The sequence below is a fragment of the Opisthocomus hoazin genome, chromosome 13, assembly GCF_030867145.1.
Source record: "Opisthocomus hoazin isolate bOpiHoa1 chromosome 13, bOpiHoa1.hap1, whole genome shotgun sequence".
NCBI classification, from domain to species: Eukaryota; Metazoa; Chordata; class Aves; order Opisthocomiformes; family Opisthocomidae; genus Opisthocomus; species Opisthocomus hoazin.
The window spans coordinates 28,106,288-28,125,755 of record NC_134426.1 but is presented as its reverse complement, the minus strand read 5'-3'; the positions used below and the strand labels follow the sequence as shown (position 1 = coordinate 28,125,755).

Sequence of the window (19,468 nt, the reverse complement as noted above, 5' to 3'; positions counted from 1 at the left end):
TCAAGCGTCTCCCTCCACCCCCCGTCCCTGCCTTGGCAGGGTTCGCACACCCAGGGTCAAGGACACGCTCGTGTCGGGCTGAAGCGCGAGAGACGCCAGAACAGCCACCACAGAGGAGCCTTCAGGCTCTGCCCCCGTCAGCCACCCTCCCAGCAGTGACAGTCGCTGCCTGAGCCTGATCTCCAGCACGCGATCGGCAACCAGAGCCCGGCCGCGGGACCCCGCTGATCAGCCCAGGCCGAGATTATGGCAAAGACCACAAACAGGGATAACTCCATCAGGAATGGGCTGTTTCTTTCATTTTAATTACCCAACTCTTCATTAGCAGCAGGTAAGAGCCGTATTTAAAGGTTTCCTCTTCACCGCGAATTGCAGTCCAGGAGAAGCGGGGACCCGAGCGCCAAGCCCCGAGCTGCCACGACGCTTCTCGCCCCAACACGTCCAGCTCGCCAGCCTCGCCGCCCGCCCGCGCAGGAGCCCGCGGGAGCAGGGAGGAGACCTCACCGCACCCACCCGAAGCGGCAGCGCCAAGCAAAGCGTCCTTACCCGCGCTGGATCCCAGCCGACAGCCTCTCCCCCCGCCCCTCGGGATTAGCACAATAAATTCCAAACAGGATTTCCAGAGCCCGGGTCACACTCGCACCAAGGCCGAGTGCAAGCGGTCGCTCCCGGGTCCTCATCGTAGTCCCCGCTCCCAGCGATGCCAGCCCCGAAACCGGCTCCGCACCCGTGCCTAGAGGCCCACAGCCACGCAGGAGAGCAGCTTCAAGGCATCCGGGCACGCACAGCTCTCGCTCTGAGGACAGGGTGCCAAGAGCTGGGTCTTGCCAGAGGCAGCAGCTTAACTCTCAGAGAGCGCACGCAGCACTTGGGCGTTTAAAGACGAGGGGGAGTGCAGGGTCACTCCGGGGGCCCCGATATTGGTCTCCCAGCATTCAAATCCACAGGCACGTAAGTCTCGCTTGGCTGCTTCCACGGCCAGCACGGAGGTGTCTGCCAAGAGGAAGGGAAGAGCAGCCAGTTAGCCAGCTAGGCCGCCGCAGGGAGACCGCAACGGGCCAGCACACGTTCAAACGTGGGCCCCGTGGAACAGGACCGATGCCCTGAAGATGTGACACACGTATGCTTACAAATATCTGCACGGTGGGGGTCAGGAGGATGGGGCCAAAGTTTTTTCAGTGGTGCCCAGCGACAGGACAAGGGGCAACGGGCACAAACTGAAGCAGAGGAAGCTCCAGCTGAAGATGAGGAAGAACTTCTTCACTCTGAGGGTGACGGAGCCCTGGCCCAGGCTGCCCAGAGGGGTTGTGGAGTCTCCTTCTCTGGAGATATTCAAGACCCGCCAGGACAAGGTCCTGTGCAGCCTGCTCTGGGTGACCCTGCTTGGGCAGGGGGTTGGGCTGGGTGACCCACAGAGGTCCCTGCCAACCCCAAACGTTCTGTGATTCTGTAAACGACCGTGCTGAACCACCCTCGTATGCAGCGTGGCAAACCACGTGGCCGGGTGGCACCACCCCGCGCTCGTGCCACGGCTTCGCATCCCACCGCGGCCATACGAGGGCTAGCACCGCGTCCCTCCGCTCCCAGAGCCGACCCCGCCGGCAGGCCCACGCGGACCGGGGGCAGGGTGCCCCGGGCGAGCAGAGGGCTACTGACCTGGTCTCAGCAGGGTGATGCCGCAGCCGCCCCCGCCAGCCCCGGTCAGCTTGCTACGCAGGCCGTGGGACGCCGTCACCTGGCACAGCCTGTCCAGGGAGGGATGGCCGACTCCCATCACGTTTAGGTGGTGTTGGTTTATATCAAAGAGTTCCTAAAAGCAAGCGCACACAGGTGAGATGAGCATGTGGTGAGAGAGGGGCTCTGTACAGCCATGGCTCCCTCCCCGACGAGGCGCAGGGGAGCGGCGACGCGGAGCTACCTCCCCTTGCTTGCGCTGTGCAGCGCTGCTCCCTCCTCGCCGGGCCGCCAGCCAAGGGGCCTCTCACCAGTGGCACAGCTGGCACCCGGCACAAGCGGGGTCCAGAGGGTCCTCCCTTCAGAGGGGAGCGGTGCAAGCCAGTCTCCGGGCAAGGCAACCCTCCAAGCAGGGCTGCCCAGCTCTGGCGAGCTGCAGGGGCATCTCTGCCGCGCCGCCCCAGCCAGCCACAAACCTCCTGGAGAAAGCTGCCGCGGCTGCAGAGTCCCAACAGGCCAAGAGGTGGACAACACCCCACCGAGGTGGGAGTTGGAGCTTCTCTCCTCCCGGTAGCAGAGGTGAGGAACTGAGGAGGGAAGGGCTTGGCCAGGCACTGACCCCCCGCACCGCAGTGCCCTCCAGCCCATCAGCACGGTCAGCGGAGGACGCTGCTCCGACATCATCTCCCCGGCGCGTGGTGGCTGCTCCCATCGCTGTCCCCGTGGGTGTCACGAGCAGGGAGCCAGCCGAGACGGGACCCGTCCCAGTGATGCTCCCAAAGAGGAACCCTGTGCTCTCCCTCCAGCCGGGGCCACCGGCCGCTTCCCCGCCTGCGGCTCGGGGTGAGCCGGGAGCGACGCTGCGCAGGGGGAGCAGCGGGAGCCGGGCCGCAGCACGGCAGGCGGCAGTCACATCGCCCGCGCTCAGCTCCGCACGCGTCTCCTGCCAGCACCACGCCGAGGGGACGGTGCAGAAATAATCCCTCTCCCCGCTCCCGCCCCAGAGCATTTCTGTGCCACGTTTGAAGAAATGCAAGGACACGAATTAGCCAGTCACATATATCACCAGTTGTGTGCCAGGCTGGACAGACGTCCGTCCAGAGGCCTCTTTCTATGCCTGAGTGAGGGCACAGCGCTGTCTATGATGATCCCAGACACCTGTCATCTCCTGAACCAAAAATCTGCCAGGAATCGGATGACAGCTTATGACACAGTAGACTAGCTCGACGGTTCAAACACAGCGCTGTCCAGAACTGCACATTTCAGAAACAGCCAAATATCTACGCTGCATATAATCAGCCGTGCCTCTGCGGGCTCCTCAAGCACAGGACAAACCACGAGGCTGCAGACAGAAGCCTGCTCACCGCAGCGCTGCTTCCCAGGCACCGCATACGAGGCTGCCTTGGCATCTTTCACGCGAGGATCTCAAAGCACACTTCAAATTAGCCCTCCTCTTCCCCGTCCCCCAACACTCCCGACAGCCTGAGCAGCGCGGCGTGAAGGTGGGGAGGAGGTGTCTGAAGCTGTGCTGCGAACAGACTCCGGGTCTCCCCCGGCCGACCCAGCTCAGCCCACCCCGACGGGTACAGAAACCCACCACCCTCTCGGTGCGAAGGGAGCAGAAGGACTTTGCTGCCAATCCCGTGGGAGACCCTCCCGTGCTTGCGGCAGTCCCAGCAGCAGCTCACCCACGCGCAGCGAGGCGCGACGCAGAGACAAGGCCGGACCACCCATCTGCTCAGGGAGCGGGCCGAGCCGGGACAGCAGCTCCGTCCCACCCCAGAGCCCGCTCCGGCACCTCCGGAGCCCGCTGATGGCTGCGGAGGGACCAACCTGCCAGCAAGGGCAAGGACAAGCAGAGCTCCTCACGGGACAGCCAGGGGAGGGATCCAGCTGCCGACAAGGAACCGCACCGCTGGTACCAAACGGTTCGTGGCCGTGCGAGTCGCGTGGCACCCAGGGCCAGGCCAGGTCTGCCTCAGCTGGGACACTGTCACACCTCCTTACCCCCACGAACCGGTGCTACAGCGCGCTCAGCGCTGCAGAAACTTCTTCCGCTTGGAAGCGCGATTCCCCCCACCGCCGCAGCCTCTCCTCCTCCGAACAAAGCCAAGACAAACACCGAGCTTTGCGTGCACCTCATGCATCAATGTCAGGTCGGCTCTGGGCACCACTCTGTTCGTCGTTCTCTGGAGCCAGGATGAGCACAGAGCGATGGGAGCTGGCTCGTACCCAGTCCATCGCAACCCAGGGGCTGCTGGGTTCTCTGCTCTTCACTCCAGCCTTGGCAATGACAAAGCAGCTGCTTCGCAGGCAGCGACTGCTGGAGCGAGCGCGGCCGGCCCGCGGCGCGGGCAGCGCCTCGGCCTGAACTCACTTCACGTTTCTTAGCAAAGGAAGCGAAACCTCCAGAGCTACAGGTCCACAAAGCACCAGGTCCGCTCCCTCCCTCCCTCTGCACCGCTGTGGGGAGACGCCAGCAGCATTTGCTGTCACTTGGCTCCAGGGAGGGCATTAAAAGCAGCGCAGAGAGACCACGGTTTCACTCGGAACTGAACATTTCCTGCTATCAAATTTTTTCTTAGGCCTAATGTTCTTTAAACGACATTTTGATGTTCAACAGTACCAGTGTCTAAAACTACTGGCGAACAAGCCCCTTACCTCCAGCACAGGGTAATACTCCGGTGATGGATTTGCAGGCATCGCTTCCAGAACACTTTGGCACTCCTGAGAAATTGCATCGATGGAGTCCAGCACCGGGTTCATTATGGCCGGGAACTGAGAAGAGGGGGGAAGGCGAGATGTGAGGAGACTGCTCGCTAGGCTTCTGGTAAAACCAGCCCCAGTCTCTCAGAGCTGGACAATTCCTCACCACACATGGGGCTACTCATCCACTGACCCTGCAGAGCAGGGCAACGGGAAGTTGCTCCCACCCGCAGAAACTGGAAGAAAAGAAGAAAACAGGCCAGAGGGAGGAACTGGTGATTTTTGTGGCAAGCACTGTCAGTGCTGGAGAGAGGGAGAAGGCGAGCTGAACCCCCGCTCCCAGGGCGGCCGGGTGCTCGCCAGCAGCGGGCCGGAACGCGGTGACCACAGCAGAGATCTCCCAAGAGACCCCCACGAGACGTGCCGTCCCCCCTGAGGAGACCTGCGCTTGTGAGGGTTATTCCCCCACCCTGCCCCAGCGCACATCTCCGTGCCGCACCTTCAGGATCTTCTCTTTGACACCAGCCACCAGGACCTTGGTGCTTCGAGGGACTTTTGTGTTGGTCAGCAAGATCCTCAGCGTTGGCACCCTGGAAGCAACGAGACACGTCCTCACCTCCCTCCTTCAGCAGCCCCCTGCAGCTCCCAAGGCCCAGACGCAGCTCCTCCTGCCTCCAAAGGCCCATTCGAGCCAGGCACCCAAGATAAGGAGCGCTGTTAGTTTAAAAAAAAATGTTAAGCAGGTGCTTAAGTGCTGGCTGGGTTCAGGCTTATTCCTCTTAGATCCAACCACCGTACCAGTGCTATAAATAGGACTGTAACGTATTTACTGAAATCCATGTTATTCAAGCAAAATTTTCCCTTCGAAATTCTATCTGCGAGGCCGGCCAGCAGTAGCCATTAACTGCTAATGGGGCAATTTCATGCACTGCGAAAGATTTTAATGGAGTCAGATTATCCTTCACTGGCGGGAGGCAGAAGGAACACGCGGGACCCGGGTTTGTCTCCGCAGCTTGGTTTTCCCCCAGTCCCACCACCAGGTAAGCCAGAAGTTCCCCCTCCCCGCAATGTCATTCGCTGCCAGGAGCGGATCCGTTCCTGCTGCCCACAATGCCATGAAATTAATATTGATCCTTTGTGCTGTGTTCATCCAACGTCAGATAATGACCAAACATTTCATTGCTCCTGTCCACCCCAAACCGAGACGACACTCGGGCTACCCACACCCACGGCAAAACCTGGCTACTAAGCCCTCCCGCCACGCCGTTAGCGGTCCCCATCAATCTCCTACCCTGCGAGATCCACCCAACGCTGCTCTGACATATTCCACCCACCGAGTGTAAGTGTTATTTTTAAATATTACCTCTTCAACGGTGTGATTTTTCCTGACTGGTATCTCAGGGCTCCACCTAAAGTAAAACACATGCATTGTCTCCGCACACAGCGAGCCGAGAGATAACGCCGTGCTGTCAGAGACAGAAGGCCTTTCATCTTTCGAACCTCACCCACAGCACATGACAGGGATTGCAAGAAACACCAGCTCAGTGAACCACGTTCTCAGGCAGCACCAACCTGCCTAACCCTGCTGACTTCAGGAGAGGGTCTGGCCGGACGTAGTTAACCCAGTGCCTTGCTCTCCTCTACTCTGGACTCACATTAAATGTTCTTTAACAGGCAAAGAGTTCGGCCAGCACTAAATCTTTACTGCAAAAATAAAGAACTAAGCAGTGAGTCCCTGGGGCAGAGCCAAGCGTGCAGGTTTCAAACCGGACTGAACGTGTGCGCTCATGTCAGCGGCCGCCCTTCAGCACGGAATTTCGCTGTCCAGAAGGAACGTCTCACTTGGCTCCCGCTTTTGCGGAGGCACTGCGATTAGGTCTCATTAGAAAGATTATTAAAAGTCTCCAAGGACACTTCCAAAACACTTGGAAGTCTCTGCTAATTGAAACTAAATGACAGCTGTCCAACCGCATTTTCTACCGCCTTATGCTTGGGGCAGGATTAGGTTTCTTTGTTCACGCCAGAATCTTTAAATCCCAGTTACTTGCAGCAGGGTCTCTGCCCCACAGCACCTGCCGGGGGGACGCAGATCTCTGGGGTCACTGCAGCGTTTCTGCCAGCGGTCCCAGCTCACAGCGGGGCAAACCAAGGCACAAAAGGATTCCCTCTACCCAAGTTGAAACAGGGACCTGTTTGGGAGTTTCCGTGTCCCTGCAGCAGCTCCAGCCAAGCCTTATTGTTTGCAGAAACCCAACTTGTGGCATCCACTCACCACCCCTCCACAGCAGCGGAGAACGGCGACGTGGCTGCTGCCCTGCCACCCCGTCCGCCTCTCCGCAAACACCCACACCTACCCCAGGTGCCAACAGCGTTATCCACACCCGAGGGGTTGCCGTGGATCACCCGCTCCCCTTGGAGGGCCCAGCTGTTAATCAAAGCCAGCTCCTCTTCCGTCCACCTGAAAGGCAAGAAAATGACTCCAACACACAGCCGAAACCAGCAGACGCCAAGTGACGGAGAGGTGGGACAGAGGCCGTGGGCGACACAAAAGCAGCGGGGCCCGTACCAGGCACCCGGTTGCTGCAGGAAGCCCCAGCACCGCGAGTCCCCTCCACGCACCGCGTCCTTTCAGCAGGGAGCTGGCATCGCCCTTCACAGCGCCCAGCGGCACTCGGGACCCTTCGGCACGGCCAGCGGCGAGGGAGGGAGCAGGATCAGGGGGAAGATCCTAGCCCTGGCCTGGTGATGATCAAAATTAACTGAACGCAAGCCCAGAGCTATCCCCAGCTCCCTGACGCGGCGCGTTACCCCGGTCTTGGCCCGAGATCCTTCCCACCAACAGGCAGGACGGGGAGTTTACAGACGTGAGAAGAGCACAGTAAAAGCTGCACTTCGCACATGCAACTTCAGCCTCTAATTGCCAGCTGCTCAGCTGCAGAAGCCTCGCAAAGTGGGTCAGAAAGGTGTCGTTTGAACTGATTTACTGTCTCCAGCAAGGCTTTGATTTTTAGGGATTAACTCCTCACACTTCCAGCTGCGCCGGCTGCTGGCACTTCGAGCGCAGAAGGGAACCAAATGCAGGTCCAGAAGGTGCGACGCTAAAAAACACAAAACCGAGTCTTTCTGTTGTCTTCAAAGCAGTCGCACAAATCGGTGAGCGCGTCGAGAGTTTAAACGCCGGCACAGAGGGTGCTGGGTCAGACTCAGCAAGGGCCGAGGCCCCTGACCGAACACGCTAATTAACGGGCGGTAGCAACACCAAGAGCAAACACAGAGCTGCCAGTCACAACGCAGCCGCCGGCTGCGGCTTCACCGCAATTCCACCACCGCGATTTCTCCCCCGGTGCCTCTCCAAACCCCACCGCTCCGGGCCTGCCTCTGCAGGGCGGGCACCCACACGGACCGGCGAGCTCCGGAGGGGGTTATTCCAAAGGCGCTCGCTCGCTCCGCCCCGAAGGACCGTCCCAAACCCAGGCACCCCGAGGGAAGCCTGACACCCCTGCACCCTGCCGTAGCACCCCGAGGCTCGGGCAGGCACACAAACACCCGTCCCCAACCCTCCCTGCCGCCTGCGCTGCCGACACGCAGCGCACAGCCCAAGCCAGCGTCCACACGGCCCGCGGGATCAGAGACCCCGGCATCAGAGACGCTCTGCAGAGACCAGAGCCGGAGTTCGGTGCAGCCAGAACGCGCCTTCAGCAGGTTTTTGGAACACCGGGCCCAGAACAGGCATCACACGAGAGAGCAGAGGCACAAAAGTGGATTTTGGAAAAACACGAGTCTTGTACAAGAACGGTCACTGACTGCTGCTCGGGCAGGGCTGAAACTCCGAGAGCCGCCCGCGAGCTGGAAGCTGCTTCCTTTAACTCCCCACCTTCCCGGGCCTCAGCTGAACGTCTTCATCTCCACACACCTTTCATTTCACTTGCTAATATTTAATCTGTGAAGCATTCAGGAAAACAGCTCACACCACCGCTACTCAAAATAGAAGCGCGGTTTGCTGTAAACCACTTGTTTTTAATCCTCTTTGAGAGGCTGCGATTCTTCTCTACACAGGAGTCATTATATCACGCTGTTCTTTTCTTGCGATGTTAAGCAAAAAACCTTCTGAAGTCTGACACCCCCATCTCTCACTTACCCTTCTGCATGCCAGCTGGAAGGAAAAAAAAAAAATATCATGCTGTATTCAAGCTGAAGCTAAGACGTGTGAGCAGGGAATGAAGACATCCTCGCTGCTCGGGCTGGAACCAGCCTCTCCTGTCTCACGCCGTGCGACTGCTGGGGAGATGTGCCCGAGCACGGCGTACAAACCGCTCCGCTCTGGGGACGTGTTTCTGGGTCAGGCTGCAGACTCTGGTTTCGGAGCGGGACACAGCCAGCCCCTCGCGCCGCCTCACTTCCCGCCCCGCACAAAACCCGCGGGAGCCGACCACAAAAGGGTGCAGCTGGCGCTGAGCACACCACAGAGGGTTCTGCCGCTCCAGCTGCGATGCGCGTCCCCGAACAGAGCCTCCTCAGACACACGGCACAGCCGACCAGTTTGTCAAGGCTGAACTCCAAGGGAAAGCAAGCCAAGGGCAGAAGGAAAGAAACTCCCTTTCACCAGCCACTGACAAAGGGGAAACTGAGGCGGGAGACCAGGAGGAAATGTACCACACGCAGAAAAAAAATCATGTGAAAGCGCAGAAAAAACAGAAAGGATCCTTGACTCCATGAGGACTCAAAGCAAAACCTGGAAGATGCTCAGGGACAGAGAGGAAATAAAGCTTAAAAAAAAAAAACATCACCACACTGAAGCGTATTTTACTTGCTTGGTGAAATAAAGACTTTTTTTTGCCCCCAAGTACGTATATCTTACACCAGATAAGGGAAACAGCGTGCGTTTTACCAAATCCCTGCATCCAGGTGATTTTATCAGGAGAAGCAAATTGTGAACACGCGATTCACAGGTCAGAGCCCCGGGACAGGGCAGCGACAGGAGAGGAAGGGCGAGGAGCTGGGCTCAGGGTGCTGCCGCTGCGGCCGCAGCAACAGCCCGGGAGACCGAGAGAGGTGGAGCACCAGAATCCCTGTGGGTAAACAGAAAGAGAGCGGCACCGAGAGCGGAGCTGCCGCGGGCTGCGTCTCCAGAGCGGGGAGGCTTCCCGGCTGCGTTACCTGGCTGTGGACTCTCCGTCCTTCAGAGGGCACGAGACGGCCCCGCACGCCGTCAGCAGGGCCGCGGCCAAGCAGACAGCGTAGGCCGCACTTGAACCCAGCCCAGCTCCCGTGGGCAGCTCAGACCACACCACTATGTCCACGCTCGGAACGTCTCTGAAAGACAAACATGCAGGATGTTGCACAAGGACCTCAGGTTCCATCTTGAGACATTGTTTCCAAGGCAAAAGGTGCCAGCTTGGACCAACGGCAGGACAAGCTGGTTGAAAACCGGCAACGTCAGCACGCACGCCCGAGACGCGCGGGCTTCAGGAGCGCTCAGCACAGCTGAGTAGCCTTGCGAAGCCATTGTGCTAGAACAAAGCCTTGCTGAATTGGATCTATGATTAGCACGGCTTGTCAGGCTGCTAGCAGGGGCACTTAGTAACTAAACACTTGAGTAGCACCACAAAGAGACCCTTCAAAGACTGTTGTAAACATGATTTTAAACGTATTTCTAAATAAAGCTTAAATATCTGTCACCATTTAGAGCAGGGCGGCCAGATCTGTAGCTGCGTGGTTACATCCTGCTGGGGAAGACGAACCACGCTCGCCTCTGTGCCCGCGTGCCCCCCGCCTCCACCGACGGCAGCCGGGTTGTGTTACAGACCCCGACACCCGGCCCAGGAGCTCTGCCTGGCGAGTGACGTGAGCTACGAACTGGTGGTTTCAGAGCAGGCTGGTGACAGCCCCAGTGCTATCACCAAGCAACTCGGAGACTGCAAAGCAAAACACGGTGCAACTGCACGTCAGAATTCTTTAACCTTTGATTCCTTTGCTATGAATACTGAAGTCAGGGTCTGACTTTAGGACAGCAAGCAGGGCTGTATCAGAGACCGCCCTGAGCACCTCTCCGGTACCTTACACCGATACCATCCACGGTGTGGGTCAGGCTTAGGAACTGGAACAGCCCTGAGCTGTGGTTACCCCAAGTTCTCATATTTTTAGGGAGATTCAGCCCACAGGAGGGATCAGACTTAGCTCAGACAAGGAATTCACAGCTCGTTTCAGTAGCAGTTGTTCTAACCTAAGCGAGGACGCAACGAGCTGCCCACTGGAGGGAGGAAGGGAGGGAGGATGTCTGTCTCCACTGCTGCCAACTGTGTGGGAAGGCTGGGATGAACCGCTCTGACCCAAGCGCCTCAAAGCCAGACGCCCAAATGAGAGCAGATGCTTCCCAGCCCATCCCACCCACCCACCCGCTCCGCTCCCAAGAGCGTCTCTCGAGGTGCTCAGGACCTAAACAAAGAGAGATTCCTCGTAATTTCTCATTTTGCCTCAAAGATTTAGTTCCTTCCCGTGACCTTGCAGAAGCAATTAATGGTGAACAACACTCCAGACAGCAGGTTTACCCGGGGCAGGAAGACAGCCTTACCCATATTTAGCCGAAATCGCCAGGCACATATAAAGAAAGGCAAGAGTAGCGAGGCTCTCGGGACCTGAGGCTCCGGCAGCGATCCCAGCAAACTCCCTCAGTGCATCCAGCTGTTCTATGCTGGGGGACTTAGATTCATCAAAGTCAGCTACGGAAGCAAACAGGGGAGAATTTAAACACTTAGGAACCAGGGAATTGTTAAACTTGAAAGCAGTATTTACAGGAACAACATCTCTTGTTATAGGAGGCAGAAACAGACTGAGCCAACTTCAGATTTCACCTACAGACTTTCTACCTGAGGATTTGTGATAAAAGTCTCCAGCAGCCAGGCTGAACACCCAGTGTTTCCACACCTGCGTGGCATTGTGGGAACTGTCTCCTTGCCCACGCTTGCCAGCACGCCCATCCATCGCTACGTAGAACTTGGCAAGACACAAACTCTTTATTCAAGAAGGGGGATGTTCCGCTATGCTCCGCACGAGTCTGGGCTCTGAACGGCCAGGAGCAGGCACCAGTGCCACAGAACTTTTGCTTGGTGCTGGGAGAGGTTACCAACGCTCCGACTGGGCAGACTTTGCTCTGCTTTCCAAAAAGCAGCCAGTGCTCAGGAGGGTCACAGGAGCCAGCGCCAGGTCCTCCGAAGGGAAACGGCGCAGCCGCCAGCCGGGCTGTACAAGATGCCGCAGAAACATCCGTGAGGACCGGCCCAAGGCAGAGCGACAGGGAAACCGGCCCCGTACCTCTGCCTTCCCCAGGAGCCCTCAGCTCAGACCCGCAGCGACGGGCCCAGGAGCACGCCCAGACGCGGGTCCTGGCTGGCTCCTGACGACGGCACTCACCCAAGCCCCCAAGGACCCCGAAAGTGGGGGCACAGCTGCAGCAGCCGCTCCTGGGTCCCAGAGCCCTGGCAGGGCCCCCTGAGAGCCCCAGGCAGGGACCCCCAGGCAAGCCCCAGGCAAAGCCCCCCCCAAGAGCCCCAGGCAGGACCCCCCCCACCCCCAAGAGCCCCAGGCGGGGCCCCCTCACCCCCAAGAGCCACAAGCGGGGCCCCCTCACCCCAAGAGCCACAGGTAGAGACCCCCAGGCAGGGCCTGCCCCCCTCAAGAGCCCCAGGCGGGGCACCCCCAAGAGCCCTAGGGAGGGTCTCCCCCCCACCAAGAGCCCCAGGCGGGGTCCCAGGCAGAGCCCCCCCAAGAGTTCCAAGCAGGGTCCCCCTAGGCAAGGCCCCCCCGCCCCAAGAGCCCCAGGCGGGGCCCCCCCAAGAGCCCCAGGCAGAGACCCCCAGGCAGGGCCTCACCCGCCAAGAGCCCCAGGCAGGGGACCCCCCAAGAGCCCCCGGCCGGGCGAGCCGCAGACCCGGCAGGATGCAGCGGCTCCCCCCGCCCCGCGCTTGCCTGCGAAGCCCCCCCGCAGGGCCCGGAGGCCGGCGCCGTCCCAGCTCCTCTCCACGCCGACGCCGGGCAGGCGGACGCGCAGCCCGCCCTCGCCGCAGGGCCGCAGCCGGAGGAAGGTCCTCAGGTCCAGCGCCACGGCCAGGGCCACCTGCGGGCGGGGAGCAGCGCGGTGAGGGGAGGCGGCGGGGCGGGCCGGAGCGCCGGGAGCCGCCATCGCGCCCTCACCTTGCCGTGCACCACGGCGTGCTCCCCGTGCAGGATCACCTTCCCCGGCGCCGACAGCACCAGGCCCCGCGCCCACATCGCCCCCCGCCTCAACTGTCCGCCGCGGACGGGCGGCGCCGCTGGCCAATGGGAGCCGCCCTCCTGGCGCTCAAGCCAATAGCTGGGATCCTCGTGAGGGCGGGGCGTCGGGTAAGCCAATCGGAAGGAGGAGGAGCGGAGTGGTGCGGGGCTGGGGTGAGGGTGGCGGGAGGGACGGCGGCCGCAGAGGGTCAAGGGCAGGCGGGTGGACTGCGGGACGGCGGCCGCGGAGGGTCAGGCGGACAGACGGACCGACCGACCAAGGGACGAACGGACCGAGGAACGGAGGGATGTTGCGGCGAGCGGCGGCGGCGGGCCGGGGCCTCCTGCGCAGGCCGCTGGGCGCGGCGGGGCGGCGGCAGCGGAGCGAGGCGGGCAGGTAGGCAGGCGAGCGCGGGGAAGGCCCCGGGGGACTGCGGGACAGGGCCCGGCCCCACTCACGGCCTCTCCCCCCGCAGCCCCGATGGCGGCCCCCGCGGCGACCGGGTCCCCAGGATCTACACGAGGACGGGAGACGCAGGTAGCGCCCGCGGGGGGCTCCGGGGCGGGCGGTCGTGGGGCAGGGCCCGGCTCTGAGGGCCCCCCGCGGCCTTGTCCCGAGGCTTCTCCAGCACCTTCACCGGGGAGCGGCGGCCGAAGAGTGACCGGCTCTTCGCGGCCTTGGGAGCCACGGACGAGCTGAACTCGGCCATCGGGTAACCCCCTGCCCCGGGACGCCGCTCCGTGCTGACGAGCTCCCGCGAGCGTCCGGATTCGGCGCGTTTCGAGCAACAACAACAAATTTCCAGCTAACCCCCTTCCATTTATTCTGTTTTTTCTTTTTTAACCCAGGCTTGCCGGTGAGTTTAGCAGCGAAAAGGGCCACACGTTCGTCGAGCAGCTGCACAAAGTGAGTATTGGCGATGGCCCTCGCCCAGCGCAGTCGGTGCGTCCGCGCTACTGAAAAATACTCTGAAACTCTTTAATTTTAGACACAGCACTCCCACGGACACGTGGGAATTTAATAAATCTATTATTAAATCAATTAAGATTGACCCTCGATTACTCTCTGAGAAACAAATTTCCTTAACTGAGAAGGCTTTCACTCTGAGGGTGACGGAGCCCTGGCCCAGGCTGCCCAGGGAGGCTGGGGAGTCTCCTTCTCTGGAGATATTCCAGCCCCGCCTGGCCGCGGTGCTGTGCAGCCTGCTCTGGGTGACCCTGCTTGGGCAGGGGGTTGGGCTGGGTGACCCCAGAGGGCCCTGCCATGCTGGGATTCTGTGAAACCAGTAGATCAGGTGGTTAGTGCTGGGCAGACAAAAGTAACTCTGGATTTATTCAGACCTATGGACCGTACACGGGGCACAAATCTCGTCGTCACGAAGCCTGGGATCTGAAATCGGGGCGAAGCAACCACGTGGGCGCGGTGGCAGCCTGCGAGGTTCGCTAACGAGCTGCGCTGTGCACGAGGCTGCAGCAGGAGCTAACCAGAGACTGTAAAAAGCTTTACCAGCCCGCCTCTCCGGTATCCCGGGCTGTGGAGAGATGCCCCTCTTGGAAGCGGACCTGACATCAGGCCAGCTCTGTCTGCAGCTGCTCGGCGCTGCCTTCCTTGCAGAGCTTGCTGGTTCGGTGTCCTACCAGCAAAGGGGTTGCGTGAGCGCTCCCCGCTCTGCTTTCTGCAAAGTCAGCCGGGGTGGTTTAATGTGGCAGTGAAAACAAGTACATGCGCTAATCTGGCTTCTCATAAAGCAATTAGGGAGCACTTATCTGATCCCCCCCGCCAGCAGGCTGGGGGATGATGAACAGCAAGGGTAGGATCTGCTTTAATCAGCACAACCAGCTGTCGCCTCCCGGAGCTTTGCTGCAGTTGCACCGGAGCATCGAAGGCTGGTTAACGAAAGTGCTTCTTATTTCTGTCCCGATTGCTGCCCCTAGGTCCAGTGTGTGCTGCAGGACGTGGGCTCCAGCATCGCCACGCCGCTCTCCTCGGCCAGGGAGGCTCACTTAAGTAAGCCCCGCGGGGCCTTGCCCCGGGTGACGGTTCTGAATGGCCACTGGCCTCCCGGCCCGGCGCTGGGGAGGCTGCTGGGGGATGCGGCGGTGAGAGCTGCCCAGGGGCTGCTCCGCAGCGCGTGGCCGGTGCCGGATGAGGGCACGCGGGGTCCCGCAAGCTGCTGTGCCACTCGAGCGGTGGCAGCTGGCCCGAGGCGCTGCCCCGCCGCCAGCAGCCAGCCCCGCTCTACCGTGATTCGAAGATCCGGTAGGAAAACCTGACAGCACAACGTACACTGTGCAGCAGGGATTCTTTACTGCGGCGCCGGGCACACGGGGGATTTCTCCTCCAAACGTGTGCACCAGACACCCTGTTGCTTCAGGTTAAATACAATCACACATGTAAATATTCATTATATTTCTAAGAACTAATTATCATATGTAAATATCTTTCACGCATGTCTGTTAGCGTCTTTGGGTGGTCTTCGGGGGTCCCAAGATGAAGGCCCATCCTCTTCATCACGCTGTTCACTGATTGACAGTTGTTCCTGCGCAGACTCAGTTCTAGGATCACGTCCATCGTGTCCTTCAGGGTGTTTGGCTCTGGTGTTGTTGCTCTCTGGGTGCCTCCTGATCTCTGGAGCCTGGTGCATTTGCCCTCCCAAAGCCGAGCTGTCTGGAGTAGAATTATTGAGGAGTCTCTTTTATCCCACAATTATCCCAATTATTTGCTGAGAACCAAGACCACTTTTGTTTCACTTAATTATTTTGTCTAACGACTAAGTGATAGCTTGTGCCCATGTCCTTCCACTACATTCCTTAATGAGAAAGCAGGGATTAGTGTAACAGTTACATCGTTAGATCACTGTGCATGCAGGAATACAAGTTACAGTACTAAAGACTACTAAAAACTAGAAAATATTAAGGCTTTTTTGTTATAGTTTCACCTTTCTTACAATCCCCTCTATCAACCGGGAGGATTTTTTTGGGTTGCTTCCTTAGTGCTTACTGATCCAAGAAATAGGAAAGCAGAGCTCTCTGTAGACTGAATCGCTGATGCGTTTCTTTTAGCCGGTTCTTCTTTTTCCCTCTGCAGAACGAACATCCTTCAGCGAGAAGCCCATCCTGGAGCTGGAGCAGTGGATTGACAGTTACACCGAGCAGCTTCCTCCGCTCAGAGCCTTCATCTTGCCCGTAGGTGCTGCTCCTGCCTTAGGGGCTGGAGAAGTCTCGCTTTGTTGGGGCGGATCTGGCTCGCTGCGGGAAAACGGGTTGTGAGGCCGTCATTTGCATGGACAAATACGGAAAGGAAAGCAGAGAGGAGGACCCGGCTGAGTTAAACTCCCACGTCCCGCTGCACTGACGCCTCTCCCCCGTTGCCTAGCCGTCACGCAGGGCTCGGCGGCGTGCGTGAGACGCGATGAGCCGCGCTGCGGACGGCCGTATCTGCCGTTGGCAGGCACTGACGTGCTGTTTCCTTGTTGTTTCAGTCAGGAGGTAAAAGCAGCGCCGCTCTCCATTTTTCCCGAGCTGTCTGCCGCAGAGCTGAGAGGTGGTGAGTGTCGGCTGTAGCGTAACAGAATAAAATTGATAAGAGGTGATCGGAGTGCTGCAGCGAATCGGTGCGGTCGGAGCAATCGACCGTAGCACTCGGCTCGAGCCCGAATCAAGCGTCCTGTGGTTGGCTTAGCCAAATCCCAGGAGCGCAGTCGGCAAAAAGCACCTCTCCCTTCCCTGCCCCGACCTGGGACATCCGAGCTGAGAACTTTGGAAAGAGCAGACAGGTTTACGGCGAGGCGCAGCTGCGCGTCCAGCCCGCGTCTGGTTTGCTGAGTGCATTTCGTAGGCACACGGCGAAGCCGCGGCGCTGGCGGCTGTGAGGTCCGGGGAAGCTTTGAGCGGCTTCAGCTGTTACTGCCCACCCCTACCCCATCCCACTCCTCCACTGGAGAGGGAAGCTCCCCTGGTGAGGCCCCCAGAAGAAACTCATCTGCTCATTGTGTAAATCGCCTCTGGTGTCGGCCCGCACCTGCCCATCAGCGCCGGTGGCCGGGGGCTCTGCTGATGGCAGGAAGGCGCTTGGGTGGGCATGCTCTGCTGCGAGGCATCCCACTCGGTGGGATGAGAAGCTAGCATCCCACTCGGTGGTTTCTCGCCAAAAGCAAGCTGGAAAGAGAGCTGTGCGCCCGTTGGGAGGCAGGGACCAGCGAAAAGCAGCGTCCCTGCTGACCTGCAGGAAAGGATAACGATCCCTCAGGGCATTAATCACCTGCAGACTGCTCCGTTGTTCAGTGACACCACTCTGGAGCAGCAGCCGTTCGAGGAGTGGAGCGGTGGTCCTTACAAATAGTAGTTACAAGTATTAGTTGCATTACGCAGTCGCGTTACGTAGCCGCCACAGGTTCCTCCTGGGGAAGCAGACGGGGAATGGGGGCTCCTGGCGAGGCTGGGGTGGGGACGGGGGGGCTCCAGCAAGTCGCAGTCGTTGGTGCATTCGGATCTAGAAAGGTAAATACACTAAAAATTTCCTTTTCTTGTTCTAGCGTGGTTCCTTTAGTACAAGCAGGGGAAGCAGATCCAAACGTGGCCAAATACTTGAACAGGTAAAAGAAAATAAAACTCCCCACCCTTACTTTGTGCTCCTGAAGCTGCCGGGGGTTGTTTTCTTAGCCTTGGGCTAGGACTGCGGGGCTTTACCTCTTGAGAAGCTTCCCCTGGGTAAGATCTTTGGAGTTTTCGACCAGCAGCTTGTTGTAAAGGACTCTTGTGAGGCCTGCGTGCTCGCAGACCCTGCTGCAGTGCCGAGGGAGCAGTCGGCTCGCTTACGGCGGGCCGTTTCGCCAAGCGCTTCTCCTGTGGTCCCTCTCTGCCTGCCTTGACGTGGCGTGGCCATGCTGTCCCCGGGCGGGCTTCACTGGGTGCCCGGGCGCTGCGGGACGCAGACGTCCCCGGTGCGAGGGGCGGTTTCACTGCTCTTCCCTTGGTTTTCCAGACTGAGCGACTACCTCTTCGTCCTGGCGCGCTACGCTGCGATGAAGGAAGGGAAGGAAGAGAAGATATACGTACGGCAGGAAGAGAAGATACACATACGGCCTCAACCCTAACTGGGAGCTGGAATGTTTGTTTCCTTGATTGCAGGAAGCCAGATCCAGCAGAATCACAGAATCACAGAATAGTAGGGGTTGGAAGGGACCTCTGTGGGTCATCTAGTCCAACCCCCCTGCCGAAGCAGGGTCACCTACAGTAGGCTGCACAGGATCTTGTCCAGACGGCTTTGCCCCATCAAGGAGGGGAAAGAGGACGAGCCTGGACTCGAAACGTGAGCTGCCAAGAACTTCCAGTTTAAATAGCTAGGACCTTGTTGATAAATGGGGTGAGGAACACAGCCGTTCTGTTCGCCGGGCCTTGTCCAAACAGCCCCGGCGTCACGCTGCGGCGACGGCCTCGGCGTTGCTGTTTGCCCTGCGTTGGAGCTGGGCCAGGAGACTTCCGAGAACCTCAGCTGACTTCGAGAGATGTCTTCGTTGCCCTGCGCGGTGGCAGGTGCTGTGGAAAGGCTGCGGCAGGACGCTGAGGAACGAAGCCGAGAAAACGATCGGCTTCTCTTTGTAAGCCGCAACGCTCGTGCGGAACAGCAGCTGTGCAGAGATTCAGGAACTCCGTCCGCAAGCTTTGAAATAATAAACGTGATTTACTCGTGCTGGAGGGCCCTTAACTGTCGTGCTTCCATCCTGAGCCCAGCGTGCTCTGCTTTTTTGAGCTGCTTTCAATCCATCAGCCCCGGCTGAAGCTGTGCTGGGTAGATTTACAGGAACGCACGGAGAATTCTGTGGCTCTGGCTGCTGCCTCTGTGCATGTGAAGGACGTCTCCGTGCTGACGGCCCGGTGCACCCTCTGCCAGGAGCGGGGCTGACGCGGAACGGAGGGATTAAAGAGGGAGAGCCGAGTCCCGCAGGTCTTGTGCAGGCGAGGTGATTCTAAGGCTCGAAGCTCTGAGTCGTGGGGGTTAAATCCACGTGGAGCTGCCCCTCGGAGCGCAGCCCTGATGGAGCAGAGCCCTCATGGGTGTTGGCAGCTGCCTGCCGGGGACCGCTCCGCTCACCCAGCTGCCAGGTGAAGGGGTTGTGGTGAGGAGCAGGGGCCCGGCATCCCCTCAGCGGACAGCCAGGGCTGGAAGAGGGAGGGTCACCCCTGCAGGGGTTCACAGAATCCCAGCATGGCAGGGGTTGGCAGGGCCCTCTGTGGGTCACCCAGCCCAACCCCCTGCCCAAGCAGGGTCACCCAGAGCAGGGGGCACAGCACCGTGTCCAGGCGGGGCTGGAATATCTCCAGAGAAGGAGACTCCACAGCCCTTCTGGGCAGCCTGGGCCAGGGCTCCATCACCCTCAGAGGGAAGAAGTTCTTCCTCATGTTCAGCTGGAGCTTCCTCTGCTCCAGTTTGTGCCCTTTGCCCCTTGTCCTGTCACTGGGCACCACTGAAAAGAGCTTGGCCCCATCCTCCTGACCCCCACCCTGCAGATATTTAGAGGCATTTCTAAGGTCCCCTCGCAGCCTTCTCTTCTCCAGGCTGAACAAGCCCAGCTCCCTCAGCCTCTCCTCGTAGCAGAGATGCTCCAGTCCCCTCATCATCCTCGTAGCCCTCCACTGGACTCTCTCCAGTAGCTCCTCATCTTTCTTGAACTGGGGAGCCCAGAACTGGACAGAGTACTCCAGATGGGGCCTCACCAGGGCAGTGTAGAGGGGAAGGAGAACCTCCCTCGCCCTGCTGCCCACACTCTTCTTGATGCACCCCAGGATCCCATTGGCTTTCAGTGGTGGGAGCTCCTCACTCAGCTGGGCAGCTTCC

General features: G+C 59.5%; 2 protein-coding genes across 3 annotated transcripts; one reads left to right on the top strand and one right to left on the bottom strand.

The window, feature by feature from the left end:
* Positions 1 to 282: 282 nt before the first annotated feature.
* MVK (mevalonate kinase) lies at positions 283 to 12,702 on the bottom strand. 2 transcript variants are annotated; one of them, XM_075435034.1, is made up of 10 exons: positions 12,571 to 12,702; positions 12,346 to 12,493; positions 10,952 to 11,099; positions 9,538 to 9,693; positions 6,735 to 6,838; positions 5,744 to 5,789; positions 4,880 to 4,970; positions 4,336 to 4,452; positions 1,657 to 1,810; positions 283 to 993 (listed from the first exon to the last, which is right to left on the bottom strand). In XM_075435034.1, exons 1-10 carry the CDS (start codon positions 12,646 to 12,648, stop codon positions 842 to 844), a joined length of 1,194 nt encoding a protein of 397 aa, XP_075291149.1. In that variant the 5' UTR covers positions 12,649 to 12,702; the 3' UTR covers positions 283 to 841. The 2 variants fall into 2 exon arrangements, with proteins under 2 accessions (XP_075291149.1, XP_009931045.2); XM_009932743.2 differs by lacking the exons at positions 12,346 to 12,493; positions 12,571 to 12,702 and adding an exon at positions 11,247 to 11,808.
* A 152-nt stretch (positions 12,703 to 12,854) lies between these two features.
* Positions 12,855 to 18,889, top strand: MMAB (metabolism of cobalamin associated B). Its single transcript, XM_075435038.1, has 9 exons — positions 12,855 to 13,027; positions 13,107 to 13,168; positions 13,250 to 13,343; positions 13,480 to 13,537; positions 14,566 to 14,638; positions 15,719 to 15,816; positions 16,113 to 16,177; positions 17,166 to 17,225; positions 17,615 to 18,889. The coding sequence occupies exons 1-9, from the start codon at positions 12,939 to 12,941 to the stop codon at positions 17,724 to 17,726; spliced, it is 711 nt and encodes a 236-aa protein (XP_075291153.1). The 5' UTR covers positions 12,855 to 12,938; the 3' UTR covers positions 17,727 to 18,889.
* The last annotated feature ends 579 nt before the right edge of the window (positions 18,890 to 19,468 follow it).

Excerpts from the sequence above, each read along its gene's own strand:
- MVK (XM_075435034.1), bottom strand. The coding sequence starts at position 12,648 with ATGTGGGCGCGGGGCCTGGTGCTGTCGGCGCCGGGGAAGGTGATCCTG. Across the intron at positions 12,494-12,570 it reads ACGCCGTGGTGCACGGCAAG|GTGGCCCTGGCCGTGGCGCT; the intron begins GTGAGGGCGCGA and ends CCCCGCCCGCAG. Across the intron at positions 11,100-12,345 it reads CCTGCGGGGGGGCTTCGCAG|CTGACTTTGATGAATCTAAG; the intron begins GCAAGCGCGGGG and ends TTGCTTCCGTAG.
- MMAB (XM_075435038.1), top strand. The coding sequence starts at position 12,939 with ATGTTGCGGCGAGCGGCGGCGGCGGGCCGGGGCCTCCTGCGCAGGCCG. Across the intron at positions 13,169-13,249 it reads CACGAGGACGGGAGACGCAG|GCTTCTCCAGCACCTTCACC; the intron begins GTAGCGCCCGCG and ends CCTTGTCCCGAG. Across the intron at positions 15,817-16,112 it reads TCAGAGCCTTCATCTTGCCC|TCAGGAGGTAAAAGCAGCGC; the intron begins GTAGGTGCTGCT and ends TTGTTGTTTCAG.